We start from the raw sequence: 20,107 nt of genomic DNA, 5'->3' as shown, positions 1-20,107 counted from the left end.
TATACAGCATTCTTCATGTATAGTATGTATGTTTTTGGCATAATACATATTCGCTGCTCGTTTAAAAAAGTAAAGATATTTTTTATAAAATTAAATATTTAAAAATATAAAATTATTTTTTTTTCAAAATTGTTTCTATTGATAATGACTTTATATTTATTATAAGGTATTTTATAAGAATAAATATAAAAAGATAGGATTAATTTAAAAATAGGTAACTAGTTTATTGAAGAGTGAAATTCAATTAAAAATATTTTATATTTTTTAATGAAGGGAGTAATATTTATTACTAGGCGATTCCAGTGCTTTTACAAGTAAACACCCCAAGCAATATAAAATCTAATGGCTCAATATTCGTTATGAAATGTTAACAATGGATATAAATTTTTATATAATATTAAAAATGTTAAAATAAATTTTTAATGAAAATTAAATTAAATAATTATTTATAAAGTAGGTTGAAATTTCTATGATATGACTAGGACACCTGAATATCAACAGTTTTTCTAAATTTTATTATATTTATTAAAGTTAAATATGACTTTAATTAATATTTTCATTTTAATAAGTAAAAAAATATTTTTATTTTAGATCTTATAAATTATTAAATGCAAAATAATCTATTAAAATTAATATGATTTAGACTATATTTATATAATTTTTTTGAGTGATGTTTAAATAAATTGGTTATTATATATTGCATTTCAATTATATAAATATCTATTTTAAATTATTTAATAATAAAAGTAAATGACAGCCTCTATTTCACATTTATATAGAATCCTTAATAAAGGTATAATTGAAAAAAATATATAATTTTGTAAAATATTAAATAACCTGTCTTATATTATTTCAAAGAATTGTTTTGGCATTATATTAAGAACTAATTTTTTTTTCCTAAAAGAAGTATAAGAAAATCATTTTAAAAGATGTCCTAGGATAGAGGTAGGAGGAAATAATATCTTAATTTTGCCTAGTATTTAATTGACTGGTCACTCTTCTCTTTTGTTGAGGCCGTGTGCGCTTGCCCGTACAAGGAAAAGAAAATGTGATGATGATGATGATTCTTCTTTTTCCCACTGAATCGATAGAAACAGTATTTAATGATTCATAGTATCAGTTCGTGATCCAATTAGTGGATATATAATCTAATAATACATCGTGAAACTTCATTCTTACATATGACAAAATTATTCTAGGGCACAAGCAAATTGTCTTTAGATGACATTATGCAGAGAGGGCATTGGTGCATTCTTCTTTAGTTCTATGATGACCTTTGGATCAATAGTCCTTCTGTGCAGAAAATTCGCGTACCATTTAGCAGAGAGTTTAGGTTGCCTTCTCAATTCCCGATCATTCAGATCTACATAATATAGTCCATAACTGATTTTATATCCACCCAGCAACTCGTACAAATCCAACAAAGACCATACAAAATAGCCTTTCACGTTCGATCCATTCCTTTGAGCACGTAAGTGATAACCAAAAGAAAAGGAAACTTAATATTCGTGAGAAAATGACAAGCATTGCAAGTAAAGTAGAGAAGACAATGGAACAGGTCAAATTAAAGACTTGATACCTCAAAGCATCAAGCACGTCCTTAATGTGGCCATGCAAGTACTTCACCCTTGGCCAATCATCCAATGACGAGTTACGTAGTGTTACTTGACCTGCACAGTTATATGAAGACGTTGGTTTTGTTCAGGGAGGAGGAGACAGAGACAGAGGAAGACAAAGACATACCATTTTCATGGATGTAAAGGGGAATATTGCCATAAGATTGCTCCAACGAGTCCACTGCCTTTTGCAAATCCCTAGGCATTGCTGTAGCATTAAATATATTCTCTGAAACCATGAAGAGAGGAATCAAAGTTGTCATAACTCTTACCTCAGATGTGATTGTAGCATTTTGCGTTCACTAAGCAATTTTCTCAGTTCCAAACTGATTTTGAGACCTCATTAATTAACCAAGCTCTAGTAGGATTTACTACCATTGTCTATGTATATTTCAGGATCAAGATCCTACCTATCGTTGTGCCAAAAGCTCAAACTGTTGTTAATAAGCACTCAACTTTTTTCCCATATAATTTCCCGAAGTCATATTTGACATAAGATGCTGCACCCACTATCGGAGTCATTAGCAGAGCTGCTTGGTCTTAAAAAATCTAAGGGTGATGCCAGTCTAATAGTATAGAGACATAACGAAGATATGTCATCTGATAAAGGTGATATAAGACGAAAGAAATCATTTTTCATGTCTGCTGCTGTCGGGAAAAAACCAGCTCATGACATACCTATCATTTCCACAGCAACATCCGCAAAAATGCCACCGCCCTCCGCTTGGCTTTGAGGGCTGTTCTTAATATAAGATGTGTAGTAATAATTTATTCCAAGGAAATCAATTGAGCCCTTCACTATATTTGATTCAGTTTTGGTGAATGAAGGAAGCCTGGAGCCTATATTCTTTTTCATCATGTCAGGGTAGTCTCCAAACATTATGGGATTCAAAAACCTGCAACATCATAACACTATAGATGCTATAGTATAGTTACAGTGACTAGATATATCAGAAAGTATTCACTTGGCACATTGATGCTTACCAACCACTTAGCAAGTCCTTTGCCCTTTCAGTGGCACCTAAATCTTCAGTACTATTTGTTAGAGGTAAAAGAACAAAAGTTAGGATATTAATCCCAATAAACCCATGCTGCTTCCCCTGCATTTAACAGTTCACCATTTCTATAATTCAAATTACAATAGGGTGATCCAACCAGTGTCATTCACTCTCCAGATTGAAAGAGTGAAGGGAGTGCCATATGAGAATACCTGATACTTTTTCCTATACAATGAAGCAGCTGCAGCATGCGATAACAAAATATTATGAGCTGCAATATATGGCTCAGTGGAAGAATTTCCCTTAGAGCAATTACTTATAGAGGACGTGGAACATCTTTGCGGAGGTAGGAAGCCAGAATCGTAGCCCCCAATCACAAATATATTTGGTTCGTTCATTGTGGTCCAGTATTTAACTCTGTCTCCAAATTCTCTGAAGCACACATCTGCATAGGTTTTGAAGTCTCTCCTGGTATATATAATACATATACATGTTAATCACAGTAAATAAATAAATCTAGTACAACTTGCTATTTGTGCAGGTAGCACAAGATGTCATACACTACTCTGCGACTAAGCCATCCTCCATACTCATCCTCAAGTGCTTGTGGCAAGTCACTGTGATGTAATGTAACATGTGGCTGAATATCTACATTATGATGAAAAACCAGGGAAAATTAGCATACACTCAACTCGTCTTAGGTGTTTATTAAATGGTTTTAACAATTAATCACCATGGCTGATGAGTTCATCGATAAGGTTGTTGTAATATTCCAGCCCCTTGGGATTGACTGGTCCTTTTCCATCTGAAAATATACAAGAACAAGACGCAAGGTCAAGCTTAGAACAGCAAAAGTATTAGGGATGCAGAGTAATATTTGGTTAGGATGATAGTAACTTGGAATAAGTCTTGACCACGATATGGAAAATCTGTATGCATTTAATCCCATTTTGGCCATCAATGCCACATCTTCCTGCAATAAATCAATGTTTACATCTAATAAGCCATACATATGGTAATGCAGGATCCATGTTTTTCTTAATACTTGCAAGAGAAAGGAACTAAGATGTGCATGAGTTTGAAAGTAAAATTGTTAATCAATAAATAACAAGCTTAGTAGTCCTGGTAAACGCATGGTTCTGTTTTTCTCTAGTTATCATGAGTGTGACATTCCATGAATAAAATGCCTCGTTAAATTTTACGGGCCGACCTTATATTTGTGATATTGATCGCATGATTTATGTCCATAGCCTCCAGACATGCCATCTGAAAATCGATCCGAGGAATCAATAAGAAATTTCAAACTTCAATTAGAAGCTAACAATTAATGTATAAACCAAAACTGATGGAATATTCAGTGATTTATATGACAGAACCCTCACTTCTCAGGTAAATGCTAAAGAATAATAAGATAAGTTTGTTAAGCAGAGCAATAAGTAAGCCGATTGAGAAATCATAATGTGATGGAGTGAAAGATTTGGAAGCTTGTGAATATGATAGGGGAGAAGGTACATGCAGTGCGGGCGTAGGTATCGAATATGCTGGGAGTCCTTCCATCTTCATCGTCTGCACCTTCAACCTTTGAGGATATCAGAATTCAATGAAAATTTTAGTGCATGTATACAGATGAAACAAGGAATTATATTCTTATGAACAAGAAAATCAGAGAATAAGAAGAAGAAGAACCTGAAAAGCTGAAGTTGCTGCGCCGAAGAAGAAGTCAGGCGGGAAATCATCTCTGCTATATGGATCAGTAGCAGATGCAGCCACTAGCGATATCAGTGCAGCCAATAAGGCCTTCCCCAACATTTTCTGATTTTCCTCCGACCTTCTTCTGCAGATGATACTAAGCGTTCTGAGATAAGTTGTATTGAGTTAAAAAATGTTCTACATGACGTTTCCAATATATAATAGAAAGATATAACGAACATGCCTACGCTATCTCAGACTGCCGATTCCGATGGGAATCAGTGAACTGATCGGTGAGAAAGTGAGAAGAAAAATGCGACTTGTATTCTTCACGTGTGGCGGTGGCGGTACCGGTAGCATTGCATAAAATTATAAAAAATTACTCCCTCTTACCTTATTTTATAAATCATTTCTACCGGCGTTATCAAAATCAATACAATAAAAATAAAAAATAAAATTTAATAAAATTATAAATATAATTTTTAAAAAGTAAATAAATTAACATTTTATTTAAAATAAGTGTCATTATTAATTTAATAATTTATAAATTATATCACTTTATTCTTTTAAAAAGTTATCAATAAAGTGGATTTAATAGAGTATGAATTTTAAACCCTCACAGGCCTGGGCCTGTCGGCGAACGTGGCCCAAGAAAAATTCGACCCAGCACTGTAAACTCTTCGAATGTTACAGGGAAACGTCAGGTCCCTGTTATCCCAGTAAAAAAAGAAAAACAGAGAGGAAGAATCAGGTTCCAGGATACTTATAGAAAACATCAGAGGGAGTAGTGCTGAAAGTTAGAGATTTTCACTTTTTTTCCCGGGGGAGTTCACGATTCCTTCAATACAAGGTATTTAATGCTCATAAATAAATAGCATTTAAAACAACTTTTTTATTTTATTTATGCACTGGTTAAATTTAAAATTTAATAAATTTTATATGGTTTTGAAAATATTAATATAAAATTTGAAAAAACAAATTATCTGTTTGAAATGATAAAAACAAATTGATCGCAAATTAGTTGTTTACCCATCTATATCAACCATTATCTTATACAAAAGTAAACTAAGTGAATACTGCTACATTACTATCTATCACCTTATTTTTTTAAAAAAAAATTTGTTATATACATATATATATATATATATAATATTGTGATTTGAAGATACTAAATATTTACACAAATGCAGGGAACAAGCGTTGGTTTTACAATATAAAGATTAGCAGGAGCCTGATGCTTAGTTTTGCACTAAATGAAAAGTCAAACTTCAAGAGGTCAATAATCTTAATAACAGAGCCAAAGTTCAAATTCTTATAAAAAGATTGGCTAAAATTTAATACCTGCTTTAAATAAAATTACTTTTAATAAAAAAAATATATAAAGATAATCAAAAGAAAAAGAACTCATCAAGTCCAAACAAGACAAATCTATTGTCTAACTAATTGTTAAGTGGTACCAATAAAAGTTGATATAGTTAATGAAAATTTGACTTATAATTTACAAAGTCATGGGATAAAATTTTACTATCAATATAAAGGACCTCATTAGTGGATGAGTTGTAAGTATTTTTATAAGCATTTTATTAAATTTAAAAATATATTTTGATTTTAACAAGTTTTTAGAACCCAATCTACGTAAGCTTTTATATATATATATATATATATAATTGTTGTGATAAACCGTCATGCCTCATGTAATTAGGCAGAACAAATGCTTGAAATCGAAAGAAAAAAATCTATGATATATACACACGTATGCGCGCATGTACACGCCTTGTTCATTTACTCTGTATCCAGATGCTTCGTTTTCTTTTTCATGACAAAATGACTCCCTTCCAAGATGAAATGAAATATGGCGTTTAGGCTTAGTTTGGATGGAAAAAAAAGTAAGAAAAAAAATGAAGAAGAAAAAACTAAAGGAAGAAATTTTAAAAAATACTAATTTCTTTACTATTCTTAAAAGTTTTTCCTTTTAATTTTTCCCTCCCTATTTTTCTCTTCTTCCAAAAAAGAGTTAAAGTTAAAGCAATTAGTAAAATATTAGCATGGTTGTTGTACAAGGACAAGAATCATAAAATATCACATTAAGAAAATATATTTTTGTTCTTAAAATATTCTTTAAGGAGGATTTAACACCTTAAACTATTTATCATTTTTACTCATAAAATAATTAAAATGTAACTTTTTTACCCCAATATTAAATAATAGACATTAACCATTAATATAACACGGGAAAAGGTGGTTTGATTATTTAACTGACATTTGTAAATATTTAACATCATAATAAAAAATGTTACATTTTAATTATTTTAAGGATACAAATGTTACACTAAATAATTTGTGATACTAGACGCTCTTTAAAAAATATATACTCAAGAAACAAACATGCTCTCCCACCCTGGAAAAACTCATCCAGCTTCTAGTTAGTATCATAGCCTGGGGCATTCCTTTCAACACTTTTGAAATAATTTGCATACTTTTAGTGGCTTCTTTGTTCGCTTGCACGGTTCCTGAGCTGACTTTACTTATGGAATCATACACTATCTGTTTCCATTTACAAAAAGGAAAAAAAAGGGGGGGGGGGGGGAGCAACAGGGGGCAACAAGTTACTAGAGAACAATTGGAACAGAGCAGAGCACGAAAAGAATGAGAGGACTTCCAATAATCTAAAGCCGGTAGTCCACTCCACACCCAAATCCCTTTAACACACACATATACAATACTCATAAATTCACCAATAAAAATTGGTCAAAACTTTGACCTATAACTTGCAAAGTCATAAACTCAAATCTCATTGTTGATATGGGATCTCATTAGAAATGATACATAAGTATTTCTATATATGTTATTTGAATTTAGAAGCATATCATTATTCTAGTGAGCTCCTCAAATTCAATGCAAGGATAAGAACATGCTGGATCCAAGTCCTGTGGGAATGGCCAAAGCCGCACGTTCTCTCTGTGCACGCGCACTTCTTCATCTCCTTCTTTGGACAGTAAATATTCTGTCCGCCCTATTTATAAGAGAATTGTTGGGCTCTCATTTGTGTATACAGTTTTTGGAGTAAAAAGCATATTTTAATGTACACTCTAGACTGGTTAATTAATTCATACAGATTAACAAATTGAGTAGGTTAGTTATTCATAAAAATTATGTTTTGAATTTCTAAAATATCTCTCTTTCTAAATATTTGCACACATCGTATGGAAATATAATTATAGAGTAGTTTGAAAAAATAATAAATATAGAAGACATAATAGATTGTGGTCTTATGTTTAAAATCAAAAAAAATCCTCTAACTAGCTCCCATATTTTATGACCGGAAGGAGTAATATAAGCTAACATAATGAAATTTATAAATAAAAAAATTACAAAAAATGACTTAAAAATTATAAATAAAGGTCAAAAAAAATTTTCTTGATCCTTTTATATAATTTTTGAAATTAGTTTTTGTAATTTTTTTATCAACCAATAATCAAGATTAACACTTATTAACAGTAGGGGCATCATTGTACTGTTTTAAAGGAAAACATTGCATAAAAAATGAGTTTAGGATCTCTATCATTTCTGACCTATAGTTTGGATGCAAATTTGCCACTTAACCTTACTTTATTTTATCATATTTTTGCTGTATAATATTTTATATCAATATTGACTATTGTCCAAACTGGAACAATAAGATGGCAAGGGGTTTCTTTAGGTTTATACCTATAATGAAGATTGATCGACCATTAATTTGCATGACAACACTTTATATTCTTCATAACACTGCTTAGAACCAAAACACCCATTAATTTGTTTCCAAACAACATAATAATTCATATAACCCATCACAATACACACATAATCACACAACAATAATAGTTATCTTTACTCCTTGCTATTAGGGCTCCCCAAACAAACGAACTATCACCTCTAATGGTGTTTCTATTACAATCTACAAGCAATACAATACTAATTATAGTCATTAAAGTGCTAATTAATACTAACCAAAGTGTCTATCCACTAATCACACCCTAATCCTAAGGTTATGTTAATTAATCTAATTAACCCTAAGCTGTCACACTCATTTAAACCCGTGAACACACTTGAAATCATTATCATTATGCTCTCTAATTACTTATCTAGCCTTTATATATCCAAATCTTCACTAAAATCACCTAGCAACATCTAGGGTTTTTCATCCATCACTCATATCACCACAAATAATATCAAAACAGCTTGCACTGCACTTATTTTTAACCTCAAAACACCTAAAAAAATTTGAAACCAAAGGTTGGATAGCATCATAGATGAAAAATATAATCTAGCTAAAAATGGAGAGAAGAAGGTAGAAGCCTTTAATGCACCAAAATCAAGCCTTAACTTTCAAGAATTGAATGCCTTATTAGATTCCTTAAATTTTCAAACAGAACCCTAACCAAACCCCCTCCTATCTATTCTATTAAATGACAGAAATAGGGAGTTTAAAATTTTGGCCGTGCACTGCAGCTCATAGCACAAACTCGAGCCCGTAGCTTAAGTCCAAGTATTTAGGCCTAAATCTGGCCCACCACCTATCACAGACTCAGTTTAAATCTAATACATCATTGTAGGCCCAATCTAAGCCATGACTTAATGCCAAAACATCTAGTTAACCTCAAGCAATCTCGATTTCAATTAATTCCCAAATCAAACCTCAAAATAAGATAAACCCAAATTATAACACCTCAATCAAACTTCAAATTTCCACAAGTGATTTATAATCTAAAAATTAGAATGTTAGACAGGAACAGATTCATAAATTATGAAGAAACTTCAAGATGTGAATTTGAAAAGGAACGTTTAGGAGGAATTGGTGGGGAAGCGATTAAGAAAAAAAGAATTGAGGAGAGTGATAGTTATGCAAGCTTGGCAGTGTCAAATTATGCCTTGCAGTTGAAAAAGGATAGGATAAACAAGAAATCTATGGGGAAGCAAATGAGTAAATTAAAGAGTAAGTTGGGAAGTACAAATGAAAGAAGTTGTCTTGAGGAGATCTCAGTGAATATGCTGGCAAATGAGAATGGTGGAGTTTATGATTTTTTAGAGGATGCTAGAAGAAACATGGCTGAGGGTGAGGGTTACTGGCCTTTAATAGCCCCTGAGAAGCCATGAAAATTATATCTTGGAACTGTTAAGGCATAAGGGTGGCCTTAGCAGTTGAGAATCTGAAGGACTACACCTTGAAATATAAAACCTCATTTATTTTTTTGATAGAGACTAGAATGCTTAGTAACAAGTTGAAAAAAATCAAAAGAAAGTATGACTCGTAGAGGGAATTTTATGTGGAATCGAGAGATTGCTTTGGAGGTCTTTCTATATGGTGGAGCACGAGGGTTGATTTTGATATTTTGTTTCAATCAACAAATTTTATTCATGGTAGATTAATATCTACCAATTTGGCTGTTCCACAGTTTGTTACTTTTGTTTATGGTGTACCAATTGATAAAGATAGAGGTATGGTTTGGAATAGGCTGAGAAGTTTGGCAAGGGGGTGATAGGTTTATGGCTTAGTGTGGTGACTTCAATGATTTAAGTTCACCATTAGATAAGGAGGGTGGTAGGCCCTCAATTTTGAGAAGAATTTTTTATTTTCATAATGTTCTTTTTTATTGTAGCTTGCTGGATCTTGAATTCAAAGGCCTATGCTTTACTTGGAGCAATAGAAGGAAGGGGAAGCTAATATGAAGGAGAGGTTGGATTGTGGCTATGGAAGTGTTGAATTTAGTGAAGAGTTTGCTAAAGCTCTTGTCTTTCACTTAGAGCCAATTGGTTCTGATCATAATTTGCTAGCTATTGACAGTTGCTACCAGGCACAAAGAGTATCGAAATTGTTTAAATTTGATGCTTTATGGATTTATCATGAGAATTTTTTTGATTAGTTAAAAAGGGGTGGAGTAGTGTTTTGTTTGGGGCTGATGATAATGATTTGGATAATTTTTTGTTGAGATTGAATGGTTGTAGACGAGAATTGATTAAATGGAGTAAGGAGGCTTTCCCAAATAGTAATTGTTGATTGATGGGTTAAGAAGGAAGCTAGCTGAATGTCAAGAAGCTATTCTTACAACTCATAGTGCACGAATGGCTGGTGATTTGATTTGGCAAATTGAAGAAGCAAGGGATTAGGAGGAAATATTTTGGCGGCAGAAAGCAAGGTTAAAATGGATTGAATTTGGGGATATAAATACTAGATTATTCCATAGCACTATTATTCAAAAAAGGTTGCAAAACAAAGTTCTGATGTTGAAAAATGAGAATGGTGAATGGATTTATTGCTCTCTTCTATCAGTCTGCTTGGAATGAGGTCAAGGAGGTAGTGGCTAAAATGGTGAAACAATTTTTTCAGGGCCATATAAATCTAAAGAAGATCAATGGGATGAATATTGTGCTGATTCCCAAAAATTAAAGGCCTAAATCTGTCAATCATTTTTGCCATATTGGATTATGCAATGTTTTTACAAGATAATTGCAAAAATATTAACTTCAAGATTGAGGTGATTGATGAATAAGTTGATTTCTTTTCAATAAAGGGCTTTTACTGCGAGAAGGCAGATTCAAGATAATATTCTTATTACTCATTGATTTTTTCATTACTTGAAGCAAAGGAAGGAAGGGACAAGGGCAGATTTGGCTTTGAAGATTGACTTAAGCAAAGCATATGATCGAGTTAATTAAATTTTTCTCATGGAAGTTTGGTGAAGATGGGTTTTTAGTGATCAATGAGTGAGATGGATAATGGAATGTGTCTCTTCTGTAATCTTTGATTTGCAGGTATCTAATAGAAAGATAGCAAGAATTATTCCAGGTAGGGTGTGAGGCAAGGTAACCCATTATCCCCATACCTTTTTGTGATTGTTGTGGATGTTTTATCTCTTATGATTCAATTCCATGTGGACAAATGTCATTTGCTGGGAATTCGGCTTTCTAAGGATGGCCCTCTTCTTTCTCATTGCTTCTTTGAAGATGATGCCTTGTTCCTCATGAGAGCTTGACATGAAAATTGCTTGGCTTTAAAGATGATTCTTGATCTATTTTGCATAGCTTCTGGGAAAGAGATGAATTTGGACAAATCTTGCATATTCTTTTCTCCAAATACAACTCTTGAAACTAAAGAAGTGGAAGAGGCTTTAGGAATCAGAGTTGCAGATGAACCAGCTAACTATCTCGGCTTACCTATTATTTATGGAAGGTAAAAGTCTTCTGCATTGGCTTTCGTGAAACAAAATGTTAATGCTAAACTTCAAGGTTGGAGACAAAGATTGCTAACCTTTTGCTGGTAAAGAAGCGTTGGTAAAGGCAGTAGCTAATTCTATCCCGATTTATTCCATGTCATGCTTTTTGTTCCCCGACAAGGTGTGTAAAGAGATTGATAGTATGATCTCTAATTTTTAGCGGGGTTATAATGAGCATGTTGGAAAACAGATTCATTGGAGGAAGTGGAGTTCAATGATTACTGCTAACAAGGAAGGAGGGATGGGCTTTAGAAGTTCTCAAACTTTTAAAAAAGCTTTATTAGCTAAGTCTGGGTGGAGGCTTTTTCAGAACCCAAATGATTTGTGGTGCAAGGTTCTGAAGGGTCTTTATTTTCCAAAAAATGATTTCTTGCAGGCTAAAAAGGTGGGAAAGCATCTTGGAGTTGGATTATTTTACTTGAAGGAAGAGAGTTGCTGAGGAAAGAGTTGATGTGGAAGTTTGGAAATGGTAATAGAATTAATATATGGGGAGATAAGTGGGTAGTTAGGCAGAATGGTCTTTTTTATGTTCGTCTCAATAGGGAGGATAAGTCTTTGATTACTGGAGGTAAGTAAAGTTTATTGAGGTTAGAGGGTAAGGTTAGTAAAGAGTTGATTGAGTTGATTCATAAAATTCCAAATCACAGTGTGGAGGATAAGATGATTTGGAGCTTTACGAAGGATGGTGAACATAGTATGAAATCGGGCTACCATGTTGCCAAAGAGGAAGAGGTGATTCTGGTAAATAGCAGAGCAAGTACCTCATACCAGATTCTTGGTTCAGTGTGGAATTGTGTTTGGGGTTTGAATATGCCACCTAAGGTCAAACATTTTACGTAAAGATTGCTGAATAACATGCTAGCTACTAAGCATGCTCTGTTTAGAAGAAAATGTTCGAATGATCCATTATGCCCTGTATGTGGAGAGGACGTTGAGACCGTCAAGCATCTTCTTCTACTGTGTTAATAGGGTAAATGTTCCTGGTTTGGTTGTTTTCTCTCTTTGAATATTGATGAAGATGACATTACTACTATGGAAGTGTGGCTTGAAGGGCTGTTTTTAAGGAATAGTGATTTGGATGATTTGGGGAAGTCTTTTGTTGCTTCCCTTTGCTGGGGCATTTAGAAGGCTCGATGTGATTGGGTCTTCAACAAGACCAGTTTGGAGCCTCGACGAGTGGTTGATGTAGCAACAAGACTAGTTGAGGAGTGTGGGGGTGTGGAGGCGGCTGAGACTGGCTTTCACAGAAGAAAATAGCCTCTGTTTGACAGGTTTAAGGTTTGGAGATCACGTGAGGTGGGGTTTATAAAGATTAATTTTAATGGCTCTTTGAAAAGAAATGGTGTGGCTAGTGGAGGGGTGGTTTATAGAGATAGTAGTGGTTTTTGTGGTGGTTTGGGGAAAAGGATGGAGGCTGTTGATAGTTTTATGGTTGAATGCCTTGCAGCCAAGGAAGCTCTTCTGGCTTATGATAGGTTTGTTGGGAAACTTTATGCTGAAACTAATTGTGAAGTTCTTTTCAGGTATATAAAATCTGGTTCTAGTGCTGGTTGTGACTGGTCTTGCGAAGCTTGGCTTGCAGAACTCTTTTTGCTTAAAGGATTGAGGCCAAATGTCATGGTTTCTTTGGTTTCTCACGGAGGAAATAGTGTCTTTTAGTAGACCTCATGATATTCAATGAGTGGCTTTTCATAGCAACACCTCCTTTGCCTACTGCTTTGTTGGTTGATCTGCTAGACAAAGTCAAGCGAAGAGAGAAGATTCATGAGGTCTGTGCTTCAAGTCTAACTCTCAGAGGTATTGGTTAGCGTGTTCTTTTTTCTTGATTGTATTGTTGTTTTTCTTTTCTTTGTTCTTTTTTTTTTTTTGGCTTTATTGGTTGTACTGTAAGTGTTTCTTTTCTACCTTACAGGTTGTTATTGCTTTCTAACATTAGTGAGTGTAATATATTTTTTATAATAAATAAAATTGGCTCTTTTCTATTAACAAAAAAAAAAAAAACTGACTATTGATATTTGATATTGATTTTATAGGCTAGGGGATTTTTTCCCTAGGGGAAAAAAAGGAAAGTAATCACGCACTGCACGCTTTGAGAAGGGCATCATTCACAAGAAGACCCTAAAGCAATAAATTAATGTTAGTTTGCTGAATTAACAATTTAAGACGTGAACATCGAAAATTATTAAATCCAAGGATGAGAACAACGGCCTAGAAATGCATTGCTAAAATGGTTAAGCTTTTGATCAAAGCATTTTATTTTTGTTAAACAAAAATACGCCATTCCGATTTCGATTTCGATTTCGGATAATTTAATTGGCCGATTGGAATCAAATCGCACCAGTACGATATCTTAAAAGCATTTGAAAGATACGAGGCCCCAGCCTTCCAACTTATTGGCAAATTCACTTGGCATTGCTGCATCAATTGGAGATTATTGTAATTTATTTTAAACTCACGAGAAATTGGGTGTAACAAAAGAAACCAGTTCCTTACAACGTGATAAAAATGATTCAAATTTTTTGGAAGAGGTACTCATATTTATTATTGAACCATATCTCGAATAAGATTATCTAAAATAAAAGAAAAACATCTACTTTCTTTAATAAAAAATGTAATACATTTTTTGAGGAGTTGGATGTTAAAAAATATAAGGTATTTTTAGTCTTTCGGGATGTAATTATTATTTTTTTAAAAAAAGTATTCTTATTGATAGTGACTTTATATTTATTTTAAAATGTTTAATATGGATAAATATAAAAAGATAAAGTTAGTTTAAAAATAGATAATTATTTTATCTGGGGTAAGATTCGATTAAAAATGTCTTACCTTTTTGAATGAAGGGAGTATATATGTACAATAAAAAATAGTTTACTTCAGCTTTTTTGTTTGGCCAACATGTTAATTTTGGTTAAAATTCATGAACTACTTTTAAAATAAGAAAATAAAAGAAAAAGTAAATGAGTAAATTATTTCCTTAATATTAAATCCATAGACTTTGAACTTGTTTTTTATGCAAATTTTTTCCTCAACTTTTGAAACCTATGCAATTTAGCTCATGCTGTTAACAAAAGTTAATTTTCATATCAGTTGACCAAATTATGATAGAAGATGAAATCATAAGTTACAAAAAATAATCAATTTTTTCTCATTATCCATAATTTTTGAATCCTTTATTATAATTTTTTATCATTTTTTATAATTTTTGAGATTTTTTTTATTTTTTGACCAACTAATAGTTAAAGTTAACTTTTATAAATAACAAAAGTTAGATTATACTATTTTAAAATTTAAAAAAATAATTTATATAATAAATGAGTCGGCTGTATGATGTTATTAAATTTAAAATTCATGAAGTAAATTTTTAATTTGGTTTAAAAGATATATGAAGAAATTTAGAAAGGAGATGAAAATCAGTAAATCACATGCCTTGTCAGCTAAAAAATCTAATCGCACCTTTTTCCGTTTGATAGAACTTCTCATTTTTGTTTCAAGTGGTTGATTGGAATCACATATAGAATCCAACTTCTGTTCACAGTTAATGGCACCTTGGAAGAGTCTTCTCCCAAACTTCCACTAAGAGAGAGAACACGAGCAAGAGGGATAAGACGAGTTTCATGGAGAATGAAAAAGGTCATTTTTTGACCATGATAAAATAATTACATATATTGATGGGAGATAAGTTTAGTAGAATAAGGCTTACACTTCCACAGGGTAAGACACTCACATTTAGTATTTCATCTTAGCTTGAATAGTATCTTTAAAAAAACACGCCTAATAAAAACCGATTATATGTAAGTATCCTCCCCCTTTTCCTTTTCAATTTTAAATTAAAAAATATAAATGCTAAGTATGATTTTTAATTAATTAAGTATAACATAAATAATAATATATCATCCTATTAATGGATGGCCCAAATTTTCAATAATATAAAATATGCAAAGAGAAAAAGTTGGCCTAAAAAATGAAAAGGGAATAAATAGGCTTTCTATTTACGTTACCATCTCCTTTTATTTCAGAAACAATACTGTTTCATTTGAGAACCAAAAGCAACTCTTCATCAGCCCGTGCCTCCTAAAATTCAAGTGCTGGCGTATAATATTAATAATTTATTTCCCTTCCCAGCTTAAGAATTTCTTCCACATCAATCTCAGTATAAAATAAAAAAATTAATAAATTACACAATTCATAAAATGGCCATCAGTATGGTCTATTTATCAGAACCTACACGGGATCCACTTACAATGATCGGTGAGGTGAAGAATCATTAATATCCAACAAAGAAATTTTGGAGATATAATGATAGCAACATCGACCTGCCTTAGTGGGATGGGCATGATGAAAGATGAAAATGATAAGATATAAAGAAAGGGATTATTTATATTCCAAGTTATTATCACATCATGGCATAAATGCGCTGCATCATGTGCTCTGTTCTGTAATGGGTTTTCTGCAAACAAGTTTTCAATTCTCGTACCTGCCGCCAACCGCTTATGCTCCTCGTCCGCCACGTCTTCTGACAGAGCAGTGGCCCCTAAATCCCTCGAAAAAGCAACCTTTTATAAAGGTAATGAATCAAACGCAGGCAGAGAGGCAATCAAAAACAATGATGCTAAGTTGGTAACCTTAACTATAATAAAGTATGTTTAACATGGGTGACTTATCTCAGTTATTTTCTGAGCAACGGCTGTTAAAGTACCACGAGGCTGTTAAAAAAAATGCCCACTTTTCATTGGTGGAATACATTAAAGAGATCGCCTGAGCATGAAGTTCCTGCCACTTGGTTTCTCAGAGAACAGAAAGAGATTGAGTAATCGAGAGTGCTATGAGATGTTTATTTCCTGTAGATTGATGAAAGAACACGTGCACGTGGGTGTCCTCCTCGGTGGGATGCCCACGCGTATTCTTATGCATGCATTACATGTGCCATTCTATGACTTTGTCTCTTCATTTTCATTCCATTTCAGATCAGACCATCAGATGATGCAGTTGGAAGTTTCCAAAACCGTCACTGATTTCGTCAGTTGATACCTATCTAAGCTAAGCTAAGCTAAACTCTCTTAACGCTCTCTTTCTTCGCGATTTTTGATGAAGACTGCTGTCTGGGGCTTACCAAATGATCTTCTTCCTCCTCATCCTCCTCTTCTTTTAATGGAAGACCTTTGCTGACATATAAGAGTTCCGCAATATATATCAGGTGTTCATTGTAAAACCAGTTGAGAAATTTCGCTTTTCATGTCTTCAACATCTTTACTGTCTCTAGGCGCATGTGCTCCTCACGATTCCCTCTGTTTTGAGTTATTCTCTCGTTCTCAGTTTTCAAACTGGGAAATTCCACTTGAAAATCACAGAGAAGTTGAGGATTAGTTTTTTTCCTTTTCTTAGTGAAAACTCAAGAATTATCTGGTTATCATACTGATTCTCGTATCCACATAATTTATGCACCAACTCATGTTAGCCCTTGCAGGCTTGCACTGGCCTCTTGGTTCAACCAAGAAGTTATATCATAGTCTTTATCTATCAAGTCTAATTATTTTCATTTAAAAAAAAACTACGTGTTAATGGTTAGTTAAATATCATCTCCATCTTTTATTAAGACTTGCATGCTAAAGCACATGTGGAGGAACTCACCAGAAAATAAATTCTAACAGAAAACTTGCAAGAAAACACCTAAGAGATAGGAAAGAGAGGAATGTAGGTTCTTTTGTTAATTTACCATCTTAGATATATATCCTGCCCATTTATTTAATATAATTAATATATTTCTTTCTCGCCTAGGGGGTTTGGTGTCCCCATACCCAAGGGAAATGAAAAGGCCTCATCTTTGCCCCTGAGGTTTAGAGCCTGAGCTGCAGTAAAGTAGATGCAATGCCAAAACTGAAGCAGTTACAAAGAAAAATTTTGTTTATGTATGAACTCTTGATTCCTTTTTGACACTGTAAGCAACGGTCTTCTGAAACAGTTTTGTTTGCGTTGACTACTGTGCAAATCCAAATTCTTGGCTTTGTTCTCAGCTAAGTGGTGATGATATAATTAACACGCACAAATAGTTGATAGCTTTTAATCTCATCCATCCATGGTTGGTTTTTGACTTTATGGACCTTCTGTTCTGCGATGCTTCCCACTTTTGAGTGAAGTCTGCAATTCTTTTCTTCACTGACCATATGCAATTTCCAATCTGATCTGGTTTATATTTTTCTTCTGGGGTCAATTTTTTTCCATCCCACTCTATATTGCGTGCTTTTTTAATTTGTGAACGCCTTTCACCAAACCTTAAAATCAAAGGAGTCTGTTTGCGTTTGGATTGATTAGACGGCATATTCTGGTTTTTCTTTATGGTTTCAGGTTCATCACCAAGTTATTTGCTGAATCTCCGTCTAGACATTGCAGTGGGCTTTCAGTTCACTCTGTAGCCGACTTCTAAATTGGACCTATCTCTCGCATGAAAGATATACTATAGGGTTGTAGGCCGGTGGTGTGGCCTAGATAATGGGATCCCAAGGGGAAGCAACCCAAGAGCCAAAGGCACAATCTTCGGTTTACCAAGGATCATCCTTGTACAATCTGACTCTTGATGAAGTGCAAAACCAGCTTGGAAATTTTGGGAAGCCACTAGGCAGCATGAACCTCGATGAACTGCTCAAGAGTGTGGGCACTGCAGAAGGTACTGGTCAGCTAGCTTTTGGGTCGTCTCTGAATCGACAGAGCAGCCTGACATTATCTGAGGATGTTAGAAAGAAAACTGTTGATGAAGTTTGGAAAGATATGCAACAGAAGAAGAACACTAGGGAAGTGACGAAATCTCAAGAAAGACAAACTAAATTGGGTGAGATGACCCTTGAGGATTTCCTTGTGAAGGCAGGAGTGGTTTCGGATTCAAATATGGCTTCTGAACACAATATTTCAGAGCAAGCTCATTGGATTCAATACCAGCTCTCTTCACTGCACCAGCATCAAAATAATCACGATGTAATGGCAGGTTTAATGACTGGCCTTGGAGTTCAACAACAACCTTTGCCAGCAGTATCAAACCCAGTTTCGGATTCATCCTACTCTGAAAATATGGTGGCAACAATGTCACCATCTTCTTTGATGGGTAAGTTACCAGACACACATAGTCCGGGAAGGAAGAGGGAGGCCTCTGGAGATGTGGTTGAGAAAACCATGGAGAGGAGACAGAAGAGGATGATAAAAAATAGGGAATCTGCAGCTCGGTCACGAGCTAGAAAACAGGTTATATTCTTTTGTATGGTGTTATTAGTTCTTTGAGGTGCATCTGTCTTATAAGTTGACACTTGACTGTATCTATGTCAATGGACAGGCTTACACAAATGAGCTGGAGATTAAAATTTCACATTTAGAAGAGGAGAATGAAAGGCTTAGAAGACAGCATGTAAGTCTCAATACCTTGACAATATGCATTTTGTTTTTCTTGTTTGCTATTATTCTTTACTTCTTCTCTCCCCCCCCCTGGGACGTATACTGATATTTGTTGGTCGGGTCTCTTTCCTGATATCTTTGTAAAGTAATAAATGGATGAAATATTTGTTGATAACTAAGAGTTGGTTTGGCCATTGCTTGTTCAGGGATATCTGCTGTGTTATATCTTGGATTAAGCAAGTCATGTATAGAACTAAAAATGGTGAGAGTTCAAGGTCTTGTGCTATTAGATTCCAAAATTCAGGAACACAAGCTTATATTAAACTAAGCTGGAAATTCCTGTAGTTGGGGGAAAACTGATTTTTTTTTTTTTTTAATTCAGTTCATGGAAACACTATGCAAGATCTGTTTTAAGAGGTGAAAGGATTAGCTCCATTTCCCGTCTATGAATGCATAGGACTGTTCTAGACACAAAATGTAACTATGAAGGTTTTAGCACGAAGGACCATAGAACTTAGCTAATTAAAGTTTATAATTTCTAACCAACGATCTGTTATCAGGTTAATCATTGTTCTTTTATTTTCCTGGCATTTGCTGAACAATTACACTATTGATGCAAAAAGCCAGAGTGCAGGAATAACTCGTTAGATAATTCATCAATAGTCATGGCGATGATTTTCTCACTGAATCTTCCATGCAGGAAATAGAGAGAGTGCTGCCGCTTGTTCCACCAGCTGAGGGTAAGCATCAGCTTCGCAGAACAAGTTCGGCTTCTTTCTGACATCTTCCTTGCGATCACCTACTCCTCGTTTTCATGGATTCATAGAAATTTTTGCACAATTATTGGAACGCTCTTTTGTTTAGATAACTAAAGCTGATATTTTCCTTCCCTTTTTTTTTCTTTTAGGGTAGAAGTGATATTTTTCTTCAATGTGCTGTTGTTTTGTGCTAGCGATGATCATCTGATGCAGAATTGTTTTACTACATGTACGGTTTTTACAAGTCTTGGGTCTCTTGCTATCGTTACTTTGATACTCTGATACATTCGGTTAATTTGGTTTCGAAAATACATCACGCAGAATGATTTTTGCTGCCTAATGATAACTTGTTAAGAGGGGAAAATGATGGTTGTATATGGAATATAATAAGCATGATGAGAACAGCATCATAAAGG

The 20,107-nt window shown here is 33.8% G+C and overlaps 2 protein-coding genes across 8 annotated transcripts; one reads left to right on the top strand and one right to left on the bottom strand.

Annotated features, from left to right (window-relative positions):
- Nucleotides 1–1,086: 1,086 nt before the first annotated feature.
- LOC129294614 (beta-glucosidase 11-like) lies at nucleotides 1,087–4,661 on the bottom strand. Of its 3 annotated transcripts, none has more exons than XM_054933040.1 (13): nucleotides 4,548–4,661; nucleotides 4,301–4,469; nucleotides 4,127–4,193; nucleotides 3,825–3,880; nucleotides 3,512–3,587; nucleotides 3,348–3,419; nucleotides 3,175–3,262; nucleotides 2,827–3,082; nucleotides 2,601–2,716; nucleotides 2,295–2,512; nucleotides 1,744–1,845; nucleotides 1,580–1,670; nucleotides 1,087–1,461 (listed from the first exon to the last, which is right to left on the bottom strand). In XM_054933040.1, the coding sequence occupies exons 2-13, from the start codon at nucleotides 4,421–4,423 to the stop codon at nucleotides 1,218–1,220; spliced, it is 1,509 nt and encodes a 502-aa protein (XP_054789015.1). In that variant the 5' UTR covers nucleotides 4,424–4,469; nucleotides 4,548–4,661; the 3' UTR covers nucleotides 1,087–1,217. The 3 variants fall into 3 exon arrangements, with proteins under 3 accessions (XP_054789015.1, XP_054789023.1, XP_054789033.1); XM_054933048.1 differs by having other exon boundaries at nucleotides 4,301–4,448; XM_054933058.1 differs by having other exon boundaries at nucleotides 4,301–4,448; nucleotides 4,552–4,566.
- An 11,776-nt stretch (nucleotides 4,662–16,437) lies between these two features.
- Nucleotides 16,438–19,935, top strand: LOC129290879 (ABSCISIC ACID-INSENSITIVE 5-like protein 2). 5 transcript variants are annotated; one of them, XM_054927960.1, is made up of 4 exons: nucleotides 16,438–16,750; nucleotides 17,899–18,786; nucleotides 18,875–18,946; nucleotides 19,634–19,935. In XM_054927960.1, exons 2-4 carry the CDS (start codon nucleotides 18,043–18,045, stop codon nucleotides 19,712–19,714), a joined length of 897 nt encoding a protein of 298 aa, XP_054783935.1. In that variant the 5' UTR covers nucleotides 16,438–16,750; nucleotides 17,899–18,042; the 3' UTR covers nucleotides 19,715–19,935. The 5 variants fall into 5 exon arrangements, with proteins under 5 accessions (XP_054783935.1, XP_054783929.1, XP_054783943.1 ...); XM_054927954.1 differs by lacking the exon at nucleotides 16,438–16,750 and adding an exon at nucleotides 17,262–17,462; XM_054927968.1 differs by lacking the exon at nucleotides 16,438–16,750 and adding an exon at nucleotides 17,262–17,491.
- Nucleotides 19,936–20,107: the final 172 nt, after the last annotated feature.

The sequence above is a fragment of the Prosopis cineraria genome, unplaced genomic scaffold, assembly GCF_029017545.1.
Source record: "Prosopis cineraria cultivar Desert tree isolate PC_DT_omini unplaced genomic scaffold, ASM2901754v1 PC1, whole genome shotgun sequence".
Classification (NCBI taxonomy): domain Eukaryota; kingdom Viridiplantae; phylum Streptophyta; class Magnoliopsida; order Fabales; family Fabaceae; genus Prosopis; species Prosopis cineraria.
Note: the sequence above shows the minus strand (reverse complement) of the source record. Positions and strands in the feature narration are given on the sequence as shown.

Coding starts and splice junctions, on each gene's coding strand:
- LOC129294614 (XM_054933040.1), bottom strand. CDS start 4,423: ATGTTGGGGAAGGCCTTATTGGCTGCACTGATATCGCTAGTGGCTGCA. Junction 2,717..2,826: donor TGTATAGGAAAAAGTATCAG/GTATTCTCATAT, acceptor TGTTAAATGCAG/GGGAAGCAGCATGGGTTTAT. Junction 1,462..1,579: donor GACGTGCTTGATGCTTTGAG/GTATCAAGTCTT, acceptor ACGTGCTCAAAG/GAATGGATCGAACGTGAAAG.
- LOC129290879 (XM_054927960.1), top strand. CDS start 18,043: ATGGGATCCCAAGGGGAAGCAACCCAAGAGCCAAAGGCACAATCTTCG. Junction 18,787..18,874: donor GGTCACGAGCTAGAAAACAG/GTTATATTCTTT, acceptor GTCAATGGACAG/GCTTACACAAATGAGCTGGA. Junction 18,947..19,633: donor AAAGGCTTAGAAGACAGCAT/GTAAGTCTCAAT, acceptor TCTTCCATGCAG/GAAATAGAGAGAGTGCTGCC.